General features: G+C 44.4%; 1 protein-coding gene across 1 annotated transcript in view; it reads left to right on the top strand.

The window, feature by feature from the left end:
* The window catches only part of NUGGC (nuclear GTPase, germinal center associated), a 35,614-nt gene that overhangs the window by 8,496 nt on the left and 8,144 nt on the right, over positions 1–18,974 (top strand). Inside the window, exons 7-12 of the mRNA XM_012931287.3 lie at positions 2,803–2,978; positions 4,600–4,618; positions 4,798–4,887; positions 9,100–9,205; positions 10,336–10,469; positions 14,330–14,494. Coding sequence (XP_012786741.3) covers positions 2,803–2,978; positions 4,600–4,618; positions 4,798–4,887; positions 9,100–9,205; positions 10,336–10,469; positions 14,330–14,494 — 690 coding nt within the window. The remainder of the gene's footprint in view (positions 1–2,802; positions 2,979–4,599; positions 4,619–4,797; positions 4,888–9,099; positions 9,206–10,335; positions 10,470–14,329; positions 14,495–18,974) is intronic.

The raw sequence follows: 18,974 nt of genomic DNA, 5'->3' as shown, positions 1-18,974 counted from the left end.
AGTCATCGATCCTCAAGGAACCTAGAGGTTCCCAACATGCTGGTTATGAGGAACAGGAACAATCCTGACTTTCGAGGGACTCAGCAGCAGGACAGTAAGGGACCTGAAGAGATGCAGCCAGACCTTAGAACCCCTGTTGGAATTGCAGCACCTGTTCTCTCTCACTCTCGACCTTGGCAATTGTGTCTGTTTGTGCTTGTGCACCTGATCCTGCTTCCCTCTCAGCTTTCTCTAGTGGCTGTTAAGAGGCATACTCTAAAAAACAAGTGTCTTAGCCTTGTCTCCAAATGGCTTCATAGATGAAGTTTACATTTTTTAGCTCAGATTCCTGAGAGAAAAAAAATCTAATGAATTAATGATCAGCTAATAAGTTAATGGGGACTGAAAGTGGTGGTTTGAATAAAATTTATCCCTTCAGCCAAAGACTTGGCTAGGAGTTTGATTCCAGTGAATGGAATGATTAGGAACTCTCTGGATGTGTGTGACACCACAGTGATAAGCATTAAGGAAATTTTATCTGAGCCAGTGTTTAGAGAGTAATGTCTTTTTTTTCCTTTACTTTTCATTTATCAAATGTATACAAAGTACTAAGCACTGAGGATAAAAATATTATAGCTAATGATAATACTGACATTCTCTGAGCTGGTCTGTCACTCAGAGATCATGTGACTTTGGGTACATCACCTAAGCCTTCCTAGGAGGCCTTTTCTCATCCTGGGAGAGTGGGAGTAGGAGAAAGCCCTTCTTGCTTTGTAGATATATTCTTCTGTCTTCTCTGACTGTAACAGCCATGTCCTAGTCATCAGGGGCTTTGAGTGGGGTTTGAAATTTAACGACTGCACTTTTAAGATTGATGTCTTTTTTCATGCCAGTTGTTATTTATTAAACACCTAAGGTTGACCAGAGCTATGGGAAATACAAAGGTGAAAGAAGGTCTTCTGACCCTGGGTTTCCAGCTCAATATCACTGTGACATTCTGTGTGGCTGGATGGACAACAGTCGCCTAGTATTGACATTGCAGAGCCCCAACTGGTCCCCAGTTGGTGATAACTCTGGAAGTGGGAGAGCAGTGCTCATTTACATTCTCCCATTTCAGTGAAGGTCTGTTCATACATAGAGGAGGGGCTGGGTGCCTTTAAACTAGTCTCTCTCTTGTGCCTGTGTGCTTCTCACAAAATCCAATGGATTTGCCTTTAATTATTTTTAGAGATTTACTTGTTTTTATTGGAAAAGCAGATTTAGAGAGAAGAAGAAGAAAGAAATATCTTTTATCTGTTGTTTCACTCTTCAGATGGTCACAATGGCCAGGGATGAACCCATCTGAAGCCAGGAGTCAGGAGCCTCTTCCAAGTCTTCCACATGGGTGTAGGGTCCCAAGCATTTGGTCATCCTCCACTACTTTCCCAGGCATATAAGCAGAGAGCTAGATGGGAAGTAGAGCAGCTGGGACACTAACCAGCACTCACGTGAGATGCCAGTGCTTGCAGGTGAAAGGTTAGCGAGTTGAGCCATCACACCGGCCCCAGGGTTTGTCTTTAATCCCAGAAAGTGATGCTTCTTAAGTAATGAGAGGTTTTGGGGAGGGAGACTGAGCTGCAGATTCTTCACTCTCAGTTCAACCAGAGCAGTCTGTTCTTTAATAAAAAGAAAGTTTATAACTTGAAATTCTTCCAAAGATGTCACTTGAAAAAAGCTCCACTGCCAAAAACCACATTTGCAACCTGCTGCTGTAGATCAAGTTTTCTCAGCTATCTCTCCTTTAGGGTCAGCTACTTTATTGTGGCCTACTGTCTTGGGCAAACCAGTTGTAAAAATTAACATTACCAAGTGTCTTCTGGGGTACAGTTAGTTCCAGTGAAAGGAAGTAAAGTAGTGTTTGAAGAATCAAATCACAAACCTGTCTGTCCTTTATGTGCAAAGCACTGTTCCGAGGAACTGCCAGTGAACTCAGTCCCTGAGTTGGAATAGCTAGGCTATTCATTATGGAGACAAGAAAAGCAAAATAAACAGAAAACTATAGGGCAACACATGATTCCTTGTTCCATGAATCATCATATGCACTGAAACAATGTTGGTGCTGGGAATAAGTAGTTTTATATTCACTGGCCATTATGACCCCAACCATATGGTGTTTGGCTGCTTGCCATCACTTTGTGGCAGTGCGCTGATCATGGCATACACACAGCCAAATGATGCCACAAGAAGGTAACTTTGGAGAACATGCCTGACCAACATTAGTTCTGGAAGAATGGGCATTTTCCCTATTGGACAATGGAGGTAAAGCTAGCCAGTGGTGCATAGGAAACTAGGGGACATCCCTTGGGAATTCTGTCCATCTGAAGTGCCACAACCAGGAAACTTCTCCTTTAGGTCCCACAGTGTGTGGAGGATCATGTGGGTTCCAAGGTGAAGGATGACAGAGAGCTCTTTCCTATCAGGAGGGTACAGGGCCAACCCTATACAGACACTCTGGGAGCTGCTATGGGACCTAAGTCCAGGTGTTATAAGAGGCAGAGAAGGGGGCAAGACCACCCATTTGAGAATTGTCCTCAGTAAAGTATTGAAGGGTAAACTGAGGCTAAGCAAAGGGTTGTGGCAAGTGCAAGGTCCCTGAGAGTTAAGAGCAAAGCACATTAATGAAACTGCAAGTAGCTCAGTCTGACTGGTGCATAGTTTGGTGCAGAGTGGTAAGTGAGAGGGTGGGAGAGAGAGGCAGGGCATACTGATCAGCTAAGAAGTCATGTCCTCCAGAACACAGGCATCACTCACAATTCTTATACCTCTTGTGGGTGTGTTTTGTAGACCATCGATAAATGTTCAGTGATCTGGGTGATCAGTGACATAGAAAGAGTTTCTGGAGGCAGAGCCCACGAAGACCTTCTGAACGAGAGCATCAAAGCCTGTCAGCGGGGCTTCTGTAGAGACATTGCCCTGGTGGTCACCAAGACTGACAAACTCCATCTGCCAGAATATCTCAGGTATGGTGCTAAGCTTGCAGGGCCATGAGCCCAGTCGGAAGACTTCTTCCAGGGGTCCTGACTACGGTAATGAGAGTTTGTACCTCCTGCATTAGATGGGGATGAAAGAGTGGGTTGACTTCCTGGGTCAGGAGGACACTTGTGTGGGTTGTCTCAGGGCAATGGGTTATGTGACCCTCCTTGCATGGTAGCTGCTTAATGCCAAGTGGGTGTCCTCCCCCATTTCCGGGGTAGCCACCTGTTGAATTGTTCGGTGTGATGGTCCCCACTACCCCCACAGATGAAAACTGCAGAGCCACATTCTGTAGAGCTGCCTGCCGTGGTATGGCTTTGATCTATCTGGTCCTGTTTCAGATTTGTCTACTCCTGAGATTTTACACTCTTCTGGAGAGATCCTCAAAGGTTTTGAACTTTGTAGATTCACTCTCTTGAGAGTCCTATTCAAACAAAACCCAGACCTGAGCATGTAACATTTACTGAAATGTCAACAGACATTGATTCTGTTTAGTCCTCTGTTCCCCCTTACCTAGGAAGGCTGTATTTTCCCATCAATATTGGGACATATTTAAGAGGGAAGGGAGTGTTATTAGTCCTTATGAGAGTTCTGTGAGTATCACACGGGCTGTGCCATGTCACAGGAGATCCATGCCTCTCTGTGTTAATAAAAGCTTTTCTTTACCTGTCCCCTCCCTTTGTTTCCCATGTACCTGTTGCAACTTGAGTCTGTCTGTTGTCTCCAGAGATTCTGTTGCTCTCGTGGTCTGGGTTAAACCATTCCCCTATCTGCAGTCTTTCCTTTTCCCGCCCACTATCACATACTGATATCTCAAGCTTGTCTTCCCCAATGCCAACACAAAAGCAAAACCTAGCTGAATTGGTTGAGCAGATGTTTACTGTTACTGTGATGCAGGCTAAATATTCAGGGGTGAATGACCTGGTCTCTGAGCTCACTGTCTAAAATAAAAGGTTATACGAGAGGCCACACAAAGTGTTCTGGGAAGCCAGGGCAACTGGGCTGCAGTTTGATGGTAACACGGGGAGAAGTCACAATTGCACAGGTAGAAAACACTCACCTGGCATGGAGAATTAAAGACTGGTTTTGAAGGGGTGGTGTGCTGTTGTGGGTTAAGCCAGTGCTTGTAATCCTGGCATCCCATATGTGTGCCAGTTTGAGTCCCAGCTGTTCCTTTTCTGATCTTGCGGCTGTATTGGAGAAAGTAGTGGATGATGGCTTGATTATTTGGGCTCTTGCCACTCCTATGGGAGACCCAGATGAAGTTCCAGGCTTCTAACTTTAGCCTGGCACAGCCCCAGCCATTGAAGCCATTTGGAGGAGTGTACTAATGGATGGAAGATCTCTTATGTGTCTATCCTTCTCTCTTTCCATATACTCCGACCCTCTCACTGTGTCTTTAAATAAGCTTGTTTATAAGAGATCTTTTTTTTTCTTTTTGAATGGATATTGGAGATGAATAAAAAAAAAAAGTATTGGGTGAAAGAAAGAACTTATGCCAAGGTACAAAGGCCTGGCAGCATATTCTGCTTAAGGGGAAGTTGGAAAGACTACAGTGACACATGACAAAAATTCGGTAATTGTAACATTTTTCTAATTTCATTTCAGGGAAAGAAAGATGGGAAATGTAAGTATGGAATAGTCATTTTTCAATAACGCTTTTATAGTCATAATAAAAAATCCTGAAATGTGCGTACTTGAATGTCTGTGCCAAATGAAAATCTGCCCAGAATGTGCAGCTCATCATTTCATCCTAGTTGATATACCTGAATTCTTTACATGTTGTTATTTCATTTCATAATCTAGCAAGCTGTTCCAAGTCAGCGAGAGGCTGTTTTAGAACGAAATGAAATGATCAAACTACAAAGGAACAGAATTCTCAAGGAAAAACTGAAGGTGAGTTAACAGAATCCACTGTGTATTTTTCTGTTTGTCAGCTCCCAGGCTTTGAGAAACAAAAGTATGCTTGGTCTTGTGTAGTAGTGGCACATAGATAACTTGGACTTTCCTCAGTCTGTTGTTTCAAAGCTTTGTGACTTTAGGCAGCTTTCAGGATCTCTCTCAGTCTCCACCTTTTCATCTGAAAATGGGAAGACAACAAAATAGCATTTAGGATTATTAGAAGGATGGAATGGACATGTGGTTTACCAAGAAACTGAGAATCTTCAGAAAGTTTGTGGAAAGTGGAATCAAAAGATACCTTTATTTGAGTTCCAAAAAAGAGACTGAAATCCATGCATAGCATTTTTGTGGTTATGTGCTCTCCACAGTTTCTGTCAAGACCCCTCGTGTGTCCAGAGGTCACCATATGCTGACCAAAACACTGGGGGAACCCACAGGAAAGACCCCTAAATCATCTGGCAGTAGTGGGAGGTGGGATCCGGAGGAGGTTTGGGGAGCAGCATTTTAAAGGACTGACAGCCTTTCGTTGGTGGAAGTAAGGGAGGGGGCACGAGAGCAGAGATAGCACCAAGTTTGAGATAAGCTTCCACACCTGACTAAATAGAAATGTAGGCAAGTAGTTTTGAATACAGAGAGCAGTGTGTGGGGAAAGGGCTGTTGGGACAAAAGGCCCAACTGAGGTTTCAAGCTTGAGTGATCACTGTTTCAGTTTGAGCATTTTCTTCGATTATTTACTTTTTTACTGTTCTGAAGCTAAAAGTTATTAAAGTCATTACTGAAATAGTTATACAACTATGAAACTGAAACCGATTTTAAAATGAAAGTTAAACAAAACACTGTGAGCACTCTATCAGAGGAGGAAGAACATGAGAAATGACATTGTTTGGCTGAAACAAAATCCTCAGTTCAGGTTCCAACAGTCAAAGCATTTGGCCTTCGTGCAGTTGTATATTCAGTTGCTTTCTGTAGTTTGATTTCGACAATATGGATGGATCAAATGTATGTTGTGCACCATAGAATCAAATATTTCAATGTTCTTATTTCTTTCTTTTTTTTTTTTTAAAGATTTATTCATTTTTTTATTACAGCCAGATATACACAGAGGAGGAGAGACAGAGAGGAAGATCTTCCGTCCGATGTTTCACTCCCCAAGTGAGACGCAACGGGCCGGTGCGCGCCGATCCGATGCCGGGAACCTGGAACCTCTTCCGGGTCTCCCACGCGGGTGCAGGGTCCCACAGCTCTGGGCCGTCCTCAACTGCTTTCCCAGGCCACAAGCAGGGAGCTGGATGGGAAGTGGAGCTGCCGGGATTAGAACCGGCGCCCATATGGGATCCCGGGGCTTTCAAGGCGAGGACTTTAGCCGCTAGGCCACACTGCCGGGCCCTCAATGTTCTTATTTCTAACTCACACTGAAGCTTCATACTGATGGTGAAGTCTTCTACACATCAGTTCTCAAATGCCACTTTTGACAAGGCAATAATCTCCAGTGAAGCTGGTCTTGTTCTCTTGAGCTGCTTTTGCTGGCATTAAAGAAATAAGTATTTTATGAGCACCTAATTGTGTGACCTCTAAAACCGAAAACATAAACTCCCTCCATGCACAATTCAGAACTTGCTAATTAGCAGCAAATGGACTAGCTTGAGATACAGTCTGGATGCCAAAACATCAGCTCACAGGCTTGTACAGTGCTCTCTGATGTGGCCCAAATCCTTCAGGGAGCTTCAAACCTATGAGACAGAAGCTGAAACAAGCCAGTCATCCAAATACCTCTAGGTCCATGTTTTTTAAAATTGTAAAAATGAAAATTCGAAGAAGAATATTATAAGAAGAATTATAGACCCCTGAGATTAGAATTTTCAGTTTGAAAGTATGCCTTTTAAAAAGATTGTTCTGGGCCCGGCGGCATGGCCTAGCGGCTAAAGTCCTCACCTTCAACGCCCGGGATCCCATATGGGCGCCGGTTCTAATCGCAGCAGCTCCACTTTCCATCCAGCTCCCTGCTTATGGCCTGGGAAAGCAGTGGAGGACGGCCCAAAGCTTTGGGACCCTGCACCCACGTGGGAGACCCGGAAGAGGTTCCTGGTTCCCGGCATCGGATTGGCGCATACCAGCCCGTTGCGGCTCACTTGGGGAGTGAAACATCGGATGGAAGATCTTCCTCTCTGTCTCTCCTCCTCTCTGTATATCCGGCTTTCCAATAATAATAATAAAATCTTTAAAAAAAAAAAAAAGATTGTTTTCCGAGCATGATGGTGCATAGCTGGTAGGAAGGGTGGGCTGTGAAGACAGGGTGCAGAGAGCAGCTAGGAGGATTTTCCCAGAGGAAGAGCTAGGCAGGAGACTAGATAAGAGGGATTGTGTTCAAGCCACATTAGGGAGTTCAAGTCCTCAGGTCTGGGTGTGGGAAGTGAAAAAGAGAAGACTTGAGATGACTGCTCTGGAATTTTGGCTTGGGACCACTTAGGGAGAGGTTGTGACAATCACAAAAACAGAATTCAGGAGGCCAAGCAGGGCTTTGGGGGAAATAGAGATGAAAATGCATGAACCGAACATACTGAGTTCGAGTGCTTGGCAGATATCCTGTATTTTCTTGGCTCTATAGATAGGCATTACTGCCAAAAGACTCACTATAGGTAAATATTTGGGAGTCCTGGGCCAGAATGGACAACTTTACCCCATGTGTTTGGGGATTGGGGTAGCCTATCCAAGCATCTCTATGAGCCTGACCAACATGTGCTTGCAGCTTGCCAGGGAGAAGGCTTCTCTCCAGGCCCAGACAACCACAGGGCCTCCACTCACCCCATTCTTTCCCATCCTTGTAGAGATTGGTCTACTTCCCCTGCACACTCATGCACACTCTGATTTTTCTGTTTCCTTTTAGTGAGAAGGGAAGATTATAGAACAATATTTATGTAGAATTCTAGGGTGACCTCTCAGTGATGATATTTTTCTAGTCATAATAAAAGATTTCATCAGATGATTCCCATCTCCTTGACCTTGAAAACTATCGTTTGCTGAAATGTTTCTCTGCATCAAAACAGACAGGTGAACTCATGAGCCACATGGCTAAGCAACTTACCCTTATAGGAATTTACCCCAGTGTTGTGTTCTAGTTGGGTTTGTAAATGTTTAATAACCCATTCTTTTGTCTTAAAATACAAAGTGAGGCTGGTGCTGTGTTGTGGCTGGTTAAGCAGCTGTCTGCAGGGCTAGCATACCGTTTGGGTGCCAATCTGAGACCAAATTGTTCCACTTTTTGATCTAGCTCCTTGCTAACATGCCTGGAAAAGCAGCTGAGGGTGGAGCAAGCATTTGGACCCCTGCACCCACATGGCAGACCTGGAATAAGCTCCTGCTTTGTCCTCGTCCAACAAGGGTCATTGCAGCCTTCTGGGGAGTAACCCAGCAGGTAGAACATCTCTCTCTGACTGTAACTCTGCCCAAACAATCCCATCTCCTCAACCCTTGATTTGTCCACTTTGCCTGTTCCTGTAGTATACACCCTGCCACCAGGACTAGTGTGATGTCACTGAAGGCAGAGTTGGGTGCTTTCAGGAGCTGGTCAAAGATAACTACACAGACCATGACCTTGGCCACAGATGTGTTTCTTTTTCCATAAAGGATTCCAGGACTTGTTGCCGTCTGACCATTTAAATGCATGCTGGAGCAATCTTTTCTATCCACATCCCACATTTGAAATGGATATTTTGACTTCAAAGAGGAGAGTTTCTAGTACAGTGACACCCTGCTCACTTTGTTCAGAGTGGAAAACAGCAGCACCTCACATTTGGAACACAGATCCTCACAGGGCTCCAACAGAGCTGAAGGCAAATGAGATGACATTTGCTAGAGGTGCCTGTGAGGCCTGTATGTTGCTTCTTTAAAGATTTGTTTACTTGAGAGGTGGACTTGCACAGAAAGAATGGGAGAGACAAAAGGGAGATCTTCTATCCAAAGGTTTGGGCTGGGCTAGACCAAAACCAGGAGCCTGGAATTCCATCTGGAGCCCCTACTTGGATGGCTTTCCTCTGCTTTCCCAGGAGCATTGGCAGGGAGCTGGATCAGAAGCGGTGCAGTTGAGATTATCCAACACTCATATGAGATACTGGCGTTAACACATTGCTCAACAACGCTGGCCCCTGTGCATTGCTTCTTTTGACATGGTTGAGTCATTCTGTTCCCTGGGTGTCTCTCTCACTTCAGAGAAGATTACCGGCAGACTCCAAGCTTCTGGTAGCCTCAGATCTGGTGTACACGGTCAGCGCACAGGAGTACTGGCAGCAGACTGTCCTCACTGAGGAAGAAACGGGTAATTTGCACATTTTTATTCTTGATTACTAAACACTGAGCTTGGTTTCCAAGTTTCCTGTGCTAAAACTTTTTTGTGTCACACAAATTAGGTGGCTAGAATTCCACCATCCCCCCTACCAATCCTATCCAGGATTTCATACCCTCTACCAAATATTTCTCTATCTGCATTATTCAGATATGTTCAAAGAAAATGAGGGAACTATTTGGAATAAGATTTAAAAGACAAACAGCATGGCACATTGAAAGAATTCGCTAGAAAAACTGCCATGCACAGGAATAATGAGGGAAAGCAGGATAGCATATGCTATCTTCTGACCAACAGCAGGTTAGGACAAAGGCAAATTTCTGATCTAGAAGTGCACATCTCAAAGCTCTTATTCCTCTCTATAGCAAGTATGTACTACTTTGATGTTAGTATCTATTTAATTTAGATAGGAAAATCTAGGGGAGTCGAGGAGCTAAGACTGTAGAAATGAGAGCTGCCTTGACTCAACTGTACAGGTGGACATCAATCCAAAACAAAATGTCCCTTTAAAAATAATGGGCCCAGGGCGTGGTGAGGTAGCCTAACAGTTCAAGTTCTGACCTTGAACGCACTGGGATTCCATATGGGCACCAGTTCTAATCCCAGCAGCCTCACTTCTTATCCAGCTTGCTGCTTGTGGCCTGGGAAAGCAATCGAGGATGGCCCAAAGCCTTGGGTTCCTGCACCCCGTGGGAGACCTGAAAGAGGTTCCTGGCTCCTGGCTTTGGATTGGCTCAGCTCCAGCCATTGTGGCTTCTTGTGGAGTGAATCATAGGACAGGTCTTCCTCTCTGTCTCTCCTTCTCTCTGTATATCTGACTTTGCGATATAAATACAAAAATCTTTTTTTAACAAATGAGCCTGTCCATTGCTATGTAATTTGTTTTATACAGCTAAATACAACGCATATTAAGAACTGTTGATCTGGCAATCATTATTATTGATCCTAACCATGCAAACTAATTCCTTCAGAAAGATTAAGTTAGTCGACAGTCAGCTCTCTTGGGACTTCAACTGCACAGTTCATAGATTGTTCAACTTTGCTAAATTCGGTTGACTACAAGCTCTTGACCTTTTTAAAATTGTTCTGCCTGTGAATTCCAGAAATCCCCAAGTTAAGAGAATACATCAGAAAAAGTCTGTTGGATAAGAAGAGGAGGCTGGTGACCAAGTATGTTACTGACGCCTTCGGCCTGTTGCTCCTCACTGATGGCCTCAGCTCCACAGAACGCCTGCTGGTAGGAGAGCCCCAGGATGGGGAGTCTCCGCCCTTTCCCCAGTGCAACACATTTTCTCATACCAAGCAGTAAAATGAACTTTGGAGGTTTTGTTTCTTTTCGTATCAAAGGACATTGCAAAATTGAGATCATATAAGAGGGCCAAAAGGAAATTGAACAAGCTAAATTTGTAACATTTGGGTTCGAGAGAAAGGAATAATATTTGACCTGGATGGATGATCTGAAAGGAAAATATGAAAATAGTCAGTGACTATTCTCCATCTCTCCTGAGATTTTAAAAATTGTTTTGTGGTTGGAGGAAGTGATTGGGTTTGCTTTCTGGTAAAAATGAGACAGATAATCCTCCTTATCTGGAGGAGGGGTTTGACACTCACCCAAAAGTTTCAGTCTTATCTCTGGATTCCCTTCATGCTTGGGACTGTCAGAATCTCAGCCTGGAAAGGACTTAGATTTTATAGTGTTTAATTTACAGATCTTCTAAATGGACAGTGAAAAAATATTTTCTCTACACCAATGAACATGTACCTCTTTGATGACTTGTTAACTCTTATGTAAGAAAGATAAACTGGTAGATTAGAGGAGAAAACTATTGTTGCCATGAATCACTGACTGTTCCGTGCTCTTTGTAAGAGACAAAAGATACAAAGAGACTATAAAATGTGACCACAGCCTGCAGCCAGCAATCTGGGAAACCAAGCCCTTATCTAGAGTCAACATCCCAGGATGCCAGCCCACTATAAATGAATCTTATAGGACATTGGCTTGCTGTCCCTACTAACAGTCCAGGAAGTTTAACAATAATTCTCTAACTGTTAATAACTTCCCTAACTCCTGGTTCTGCTTCCAACTGACAAGCAGCCAGAGAAAGCTAAATATGCTTCTCTAGCTAGTCACAATAGATGTCCTGCTTTTAGTTCACCTGCCTCCAGGGTCCTATGCCAGCAGTCTCTGCTGAAAGTTTTCCCACTCTTCTACCTGCCTTTTGAGTTGCTGCTGAATTCAAGTCATAGTGGATAACAACTCTGGAGAAACACCCTGGGCTTTTGCCACTTGTCTTCACGCATCAGATTGGCACAAAGCGCTTGATTTTTCATTATGTCATAGCAAGGAAGGAATAGATAAATTTCACCCCTAGGCTCAATGAGAGGTCAAGGAGCTGGTTCTAGAATGGGGGGGGGGGTGATTCTGGGGCAAAGGCAAGGAAAGGCAGATACCACAGCCTGGACTTCCACACCCAATGGAACAATGCCATCCCTGGGAAGTTGTACAGATTGGGCACTCTTGAAATTTTCTTTAGAAAAGTGGCACAGAGAGCAAAATTCACTATTTTTCTCATTTATTCTCTCCTGTTTTGGTCCAGTTATGTGTGTCAAAAACAAACAAGACCTCTGGAGTCTGGGTTTTTTTTTTTTTTTTAATCAACTTTTATCCTCTGAAATAGTTGGGGAAGGATTTGACCTTTTAACATTTTAAAAAAAAGTTTGGGGTGAAATTTGCCTTCCTGCCCAGTGTAAGATTGCTTTTGGAAGTACTGATGGAAAACCAATCAGAGGAAATGCAGTGTGTGGTTGATTTATTTTACAAACACAAGACCAGGCATTGTGCAATCGAGGCCGAAAGGGCCTGCCCCGTGTGCATATCTTTCCTGTTGGAGATACAGCCTAAGCAGGGCTCACTTTCATTTCCAGCCAGATCAAGCCTGAGAAGCCAGAGGAGGGTGGGGGTGTGGGTGCTGGTGGACATGGCTGAAGTAGCCTTCCATTGAACCTACCCACAGCTTTCCCCCAAATCCTTTGGCCTCAGCTACCAGTCTCAGTTCTTCGATGAAAAATTGGAAGGCAAGAGTTTTGCTGTTAGTTTCTTTGAACTCTAAAAAAATCCAACCAAAAACTATTTGTGATTGATCTTTTCTTAAAGATGGTAACTTACGCCAGAAATTAGTTTGTGGTTTTAAATGAGCACGCATTGTTTTTAAGAACCAGGAAGCTGATCATGACATCTGAATGCCAAGTGTGTTCTGTATTATTCATACTAAGCTTCAGTTTTGCCTCTTCTTACTGGTCTTTTGTTCCCAAGTCTTCCTTTCCTTACCATACTGCTGTTTATTCAGCAAGGACTCTTGGAGAATGGGACATGGTAAAAATGTTGCCTGGATTTCCTTTCCATGTCTTCCTTTTCTTATTTCATTTTGACCACCACCAGTGATACCATGAATTCCAAAGAACCTAAAGAACACTGTACGGGTGGAGGTGGAGAGGAAAAGGGGAATGCATTGCTTAGAGAATTCTTAGTGGTTAAAACTGGGAAAATGCCCAAGGACCTCTAAAATTAAATAGTCTCCCTAAATTCCAAAACCCATCTGTTATGAGTCACAGTGCCTTAGAGTTTGAGGTTGCTTTTGAGACTGTTCAGCTCAATTCACTTACCTTGAAAAAAGATGCAGTTGACAACCAGAAAAGTTGAGCCACTTGTTATATCACACCTTGATTACAGAGCTAGTTCTTTCACTTTGGCTGGCAAGTTAAAAACCTACATCATCTAGGAGTTTCTCTTGCCACCCATTCATGCCGCAAATGTCTGTAGACACCATGCCCTGGCACAGAATAAACAAACAAGAATACCAGTCTGTCTGTCCCTTTAGCACATTCCTGAGCAAGGAGATGGAAGAGCCATCCCACAGCAGGAAGAAAGCAGTAACACGGGAATGTACAAAGTCTGATGGCATCCCAGCCAAGGTTAGAACCCCAACCATGCCCAGGGAGTCAGGGGAAGCATCATGTGGGAAGGGACTTTTGAGCTTTGTCTTGAAGGATCATGGGAGGGATCGGCATGTGCAAAGCTCAGAAGTCACAAATGGGAAATCATGGTAGAAAGTTGAGGGACAGCTACATGGGAGGATGTGTCAAGTAGAGGGTGGTGCTGGGGAGGTCAGTTGAGTCTTGGCCATGAAGAACCAGAAATGCCAAACTAGGGAGTATGGTCTCCTGCAGACACTGTGGAGCCTAACCAATGTTCTCACACAGAGAATACCACCAAGTTTTAAACCCAGAACCTAAAGGCTGTATGTCCTGTGGCCTTGTGTTATTTGAATACAACCCTGTATCACTTATGACGGATGCATTCTGGGAAATGTTCTTTAGCCCATTTGGCTGTTGTGTGGAGTGTGCCTACACAGACTCAGATGGTATAGCCTACTGTACATTTAGCAGTACGATTTCATGGGAAAACTGTCACATATTGTAGTCTGTCACTGGTGGAAACATTACTATGTGAACCGTGTCTGTACTAGGCTATATTTTTCTTGGCAGAAGTGACCATTGCTTTATTTTTGTTGCTTTTTATTTTGCTTTTATTTTGTGTCTGCCAACCTTGTCCAAAATGTTCATTCAGAGACCCAAGGAAACTAACATCACCTGGGGGCTGGACAGAAGTGCAGAACCCCAAGCCCTTGGGTTTTAACAAGATCTGCTGGGGATCTATGTGTGCATTAATGTTCGAGAAACACTAGCTTCCAAAACTGCTTTCTGCAAAGCTGAAGCACATTCAGTGTTAGTCCAGTTGGCTGTTATTAAAAAAAAAAAACTTTGTTGGTAACGACTGCAACAAACAGCTCAATGGAGTAGGCACCAGAAATCAATTGCAGCAAGCAGATATTTGCTCTGTTCTGCAGTCCCACAAAACTCCAGGGGTGTGGACACTGAGGGATGCCTTCTTCACGGGTACAGTAAGGGGGGTTCAGCCTAGAGTGGTTATCTCAATCTCAACTTTGTGCTGGTGATAAAAGAAGCAAAGTTTGACAAAGAGATGCTTTGGAGGAAGGGGTTCGCTCATATTCACTGCTGTTCTCATTCTGGCCTTAGAATGACCCTATGCACATGAGTGGCCTACGAAGGTTTGTGGAAGAGAAGATCGAGTTGCTAGACAAGGTTATCGAACAGTGCTTTGCCCACATGGAACAGCCTCTACAAGAAGGGGTCCAGATAGCCAGGACTTCCTACCGGCGCATCCTGGGGGCGTGCCTAGTGGTGAGTGGCCCTGCCAGAGAACCCTGGTGCTGTCCATTGAGATCTGTCTGGTCCACATGCTCCCCTTTCCTTCTCTCCATTGCTTAGAAAGAGGAGCGTAGGAAAGAGGGAGGAGTTCACGGAGGAAAGCACAGTATGTAAGTCACTGACACGGAGCTGGGATTTCAGGTTTTGGTTTTGAGAGCCACCACTGCCTCACAACCACTGCAGAGCCCCCAGAGGAGGCTCTGACACCACTTTCAGCCCTAGATTCACTTCAGACACTCTGGTTGTCTTCTGCAGGATACAGATGACCAGTGTTTGCCCTTCCTATCTTGTGACGCTCATGCCAGCACTGATTAGACTGCACAATAAGAAAACACCTTGTAACCATTTGCTTGGCATGCAAGTGATGATTTTATTTCTTAATTAATTTTATGGGGTTTCTGAGGAGTGAAAATAAAAACTCAAGGCATTATTTATCAAAAATCAAAGGGTAACAAGAGCAATCCATCATCTTAATGTGCTCAGATTGCACAACAAAAGACCACAGGCTGTGTGACTCACACAAGCAGAATTGTTTTCTGATAGTTCTGGAGGTATGATACAGGATTAAAGTGTCCAGGATGTTTTATTATGAGACTGCTGTTCTGGATTTGCAGATGGCTGGCTGCTCACTGTGTCCTCATGCTGTTTGCTCTGAGCCAGTGGACTCTGGATCTCTCTCTCTCTCTCTCTGTCTCCCTCCCTCCCCCCCCCCCTCCCTCCCTCCCTCTCCCTCTCTCCACCTCCAGGGGCATCAGCATTGCTGGACCAGGACCTGACCCTAAGCTCTCATTTAACCTTAATTACCTTCTTAAAAATCCCTTCTAACACAGTCAAATTGCAGGTTAGGGTTTTTGGCAGGGGGCACAATTCAGTCCATAATGTCCCTTCTGAGTACAGAGTGATGGACAAATGATCCACGTGGCGAGGCTGAGTCCCTGGTGCTGGAACTGGTGTGCAGAGAGTATGCCGTTGGCGTAGTGTTTAATAGGTGTTACAAAGAAGTAAAGTAAATTACAAGGAAGGGAAGTAAATTTTGCTGCATTTATCCATGGTAACAAGGACCATTACACACACAGTATAGGCACTGAGCGGCATTGTGCTCCCACTGGTGAAGGACACAGGTTCCAGTTTAAATCTGCTTCCTCCTCTGCCAGCTATGTGACCAGAGAGAAGTTAACTAACCCTCTGTGCCTCAGTTCCCGCATCTGTGAAATGAAGACAAGTGTACACTGGCATAAAGTTATTGTACAGTTCAATGGAAATAATGCATGTATAGATACTGTCATGAGGAAGAGAGTATTCTTTAAGTCACCTGTTTCTGTTATCAGGCCTAGGGAGTAGAAAGATGATCCTGACATGGTTTCTGCACAGAGGAGCTGCAGTGCCACATGGAGAACTGTAGTAAAAGGCAGCACGTTGGTGAAGACCACAAGGGAACTATGAAGTTCTCCAGATGTTCAGAGAAACGAGAGCTTTCTGGTGGGGGCTGCGGCAAGTTGGAATCTTTTGGCTGCAAGTCAAAGTCTCTAAATCAAGTCAACCAAAAGCATAAGGAAGCACATTGGCCCACGTGACCAACAGCCAGAGGCAGAGGGGCCCTGGGTGAGGGAAACTGAAGTCACTGGCCTGGGCACTCCCCCCTCTGCGGTCTCTTGTTCTTCTCTACGCGTGGGCCTCATTGTCGTGATGGCAAAGGGCCATGCCTAATGTGAGGTTCACAGCTGTCCACCAGAAGCCTGGAGCAGCCTCCATCAACCTCAGCATTAGTGACATTTCGGGCTGGATCATTCTTGGCTGGGAGGGGCTGTGGTGATAGATGCAGGAGCTTGAGTCTTCCCTGGCTTCCACTGCCTCAATGCTGATGGAGTGGCATCAAACTGAGAACCACTGATCTAGAGGCATGAAAGGAGCATCATTCTTAACCCTCTGCTACGAGTGAAAGCAATTCTGCATTTCATTGGCTTTGACTGAGCCACTTACATGTTTCTAAACCATCCCTGCTACATATCTTAGGTCTGGGCTATATATCCCATCCCAGTGCCAGGGCTAGAGTGAAGTTCCTGTAAAACAGGAGTACATAGGAGGCAGCTGGAACTGCCAGAGGAAGGAAAAATGGAGTTCAAAAAGAAATGCCAGAGGACAATCCAATAAACTTTCTAGAAAAGGTGAGGTTGGAATCCATTCTTGAAAGATCACGGGTATTTCTTTAGGAAGAGAAGTGGAGGAGTGGAAAGGTATTCTGAGTGAGAAACAAAGCACATTTGGGAGCACATGTGTAAAGTTTTCCAACTGTCACTTGAACTTCATTATTATTTTTTTTAATAAGAAAACCCCAAGTCAGGACAGCTTGTTCATAAGCAAATCGTCAGATGCTCCTGAGAATCTGAGGACAAACTGCAATGATGAAAAGGTCATTGGATGTGACCATTGAGGATGGTGATGGTAGTCAGCAGCCTCCAGGGTGGTCCTCAAGGATCCTCATCCCATGGTGCTCCCTCCTAGCGAAGGTTCCTCCTCCACTGCGGCAGGCCAATCTCTGTGTCCAGGAGAATGCTGCAGCCTCCATGCTGGTGCTTCGATCACTTGGGAGGAAGTCAGCCTGTGTGTGGGAGATCAGGACCCTGAGAGGAGAAGGCCATGTGGAGGGGAAGCTGAGCAACCCCCGACTCTACCCCTGAAGGTCAGTAGCTAGCACCAACTTGCCAGTTGTGCATTCTTGCAAGCAGATCCTCTAGTCCCATTCAAATGCCTAGAACTCAGCCATGGCCAGCTGAGCCTAGTCAAAAGCCCTGAGCCATAGGTATGTAGCCAGGCATTTCTCAAACCCTGATCTGTCCTTGGGAGGGGATGAAGAGGAGAGAAGAAATACACACACACACACACACACACACACACACACACACACACACACAGAGGTTACTGTTTGTGTTAAGCTACCATATTTTGGGGATATTTGTTTCATAGCAATAGATGACGAAGTGACTTTGGAGATAGCTGTTTCTGTTTGATGGAAGAAGAACCAAGGTCACAAGCAGTGAAACAGTGAGTGGTGGAGATGAGGGCACGAGCCACAACTTTGAGCCAGCCTACTGGGAAAGGAAGGAGCCGCACAAGCCATCTTCAGGCTTCATGCACCCTTTAGTGATCCACTTCCCTGTAACTACAAGTATACAGAGTGTTTCTGTCTGCAAAGCAATGTTCGTTTGAGCTCTTTTTAAAATTAATTAATTTATTATTTTGTAATTATCTTTATTTTTGATGATTTTTACATAGTTGATTAGGATGAGAAGGGTCAAGGACTACAGGAAGGTGGGTGAGACCACCATTCCCACATTCTGTTTTTTCCTTCCTTTTTTTCTGGGGGCATGGGGAAGATAAGGGGAGAAATCACACCCAGCCTCCCAGACACTTCTGTACCCTGGGATGGAGGACAGCCATCGACACCACCCCAGGTCCTTTGGGCTCTTTAGTTTTATTTACTTAGTTATTTGAAAGGCAGAGTAACAGAGAAGGAGAGACAGATATGGATGGACAGATAGATCATTAGATAGATAGATTGATAGATAGATAAAATTGATCTTCCATCTGCTGATTCACTTTTCAATTGTCTACAACAGTCAGGTCTGAGCCAATTTGAAGACCAGGTCCAGGAATTCCATCTGGAGCTCCCATGTTGGTGTCACATGTGTTGGCTTAGCTTGCTATGCCATAGTATCAACCCCAGCAAGGTTACTTTGTGATCAGAAATCTAGCCAACACTTATATACTGAATCACATTATGTAACGTAGCAAAACATAAGAAAGAATAAGAAACCAACGTTGTGGTATATCAGGTTAAACCACCACCTACAGTGCCAGCATCCCAAATGAAAACTGGTTCAATTCTTACCTGTTCTGGTTTAGCTCCAGTTTTCTGCCAACGTGCCTGGGAAGGCAGCTGAAGATGGCCTCAGTCCTTTGGCTCCCTGTCATTCACATGGGATACCTGGATGAAGTTCCTGGCCCCTGACTTTGACCTGCCCAGCCCTACCATTCCAGCCAGTAGGGGAGTGAACCCCCAGATGAAAACTTTCAATCTGTGTCTCTCTTTCTCTGTCTCCACCTTTCAAATAAATAAAAATTAATCTTAAAAAATATTTGGCAAAAATACAACATTTGAACTAGCCTTAGAAAATCTAAGATATCTACTTACTGTAAGGCTATAGCATGCACTCATTCACTCATTTAATAACTTCTCATTTAATAAATATTTATGATGTACCACTTAAGTCACTGACAGATGTTGAGCACATGAACATGGAAATAAAATTGTGCCTGATATCAACCATGGTCTAGGTCAGAGCCTGCCTATTGCACAAATTAATCTGTACAAAATGGTATGTGAAGGGCCATGATCAGAGTGGGCCCCGGGTCCTTTGGAAACCCAGGGAAGGGGCACACAGCCAGCCTTGAG

Source organism: Ochotona princeps, chromosome 11, assembly GCF_030435755.1.
Source record: "Ochotona princeps isolate mOchPri1 chromosome 11, mOchPri1.hap1, whole genome shotgun sequence".
In the NCBI taxonomy this organism is placed as follows: domain Eukaryota; kingdom Metazoa; phylum Chordata; class Mammalia; order Lagomorpha; family Ochotonidae; genus Ochotona; species Ochotona princeps.
The sequence above is the reverse complement of the archived record's forward strand: the minus strand, read 5'-3'. Positions and strand labels throughout refer to the sequence as shown.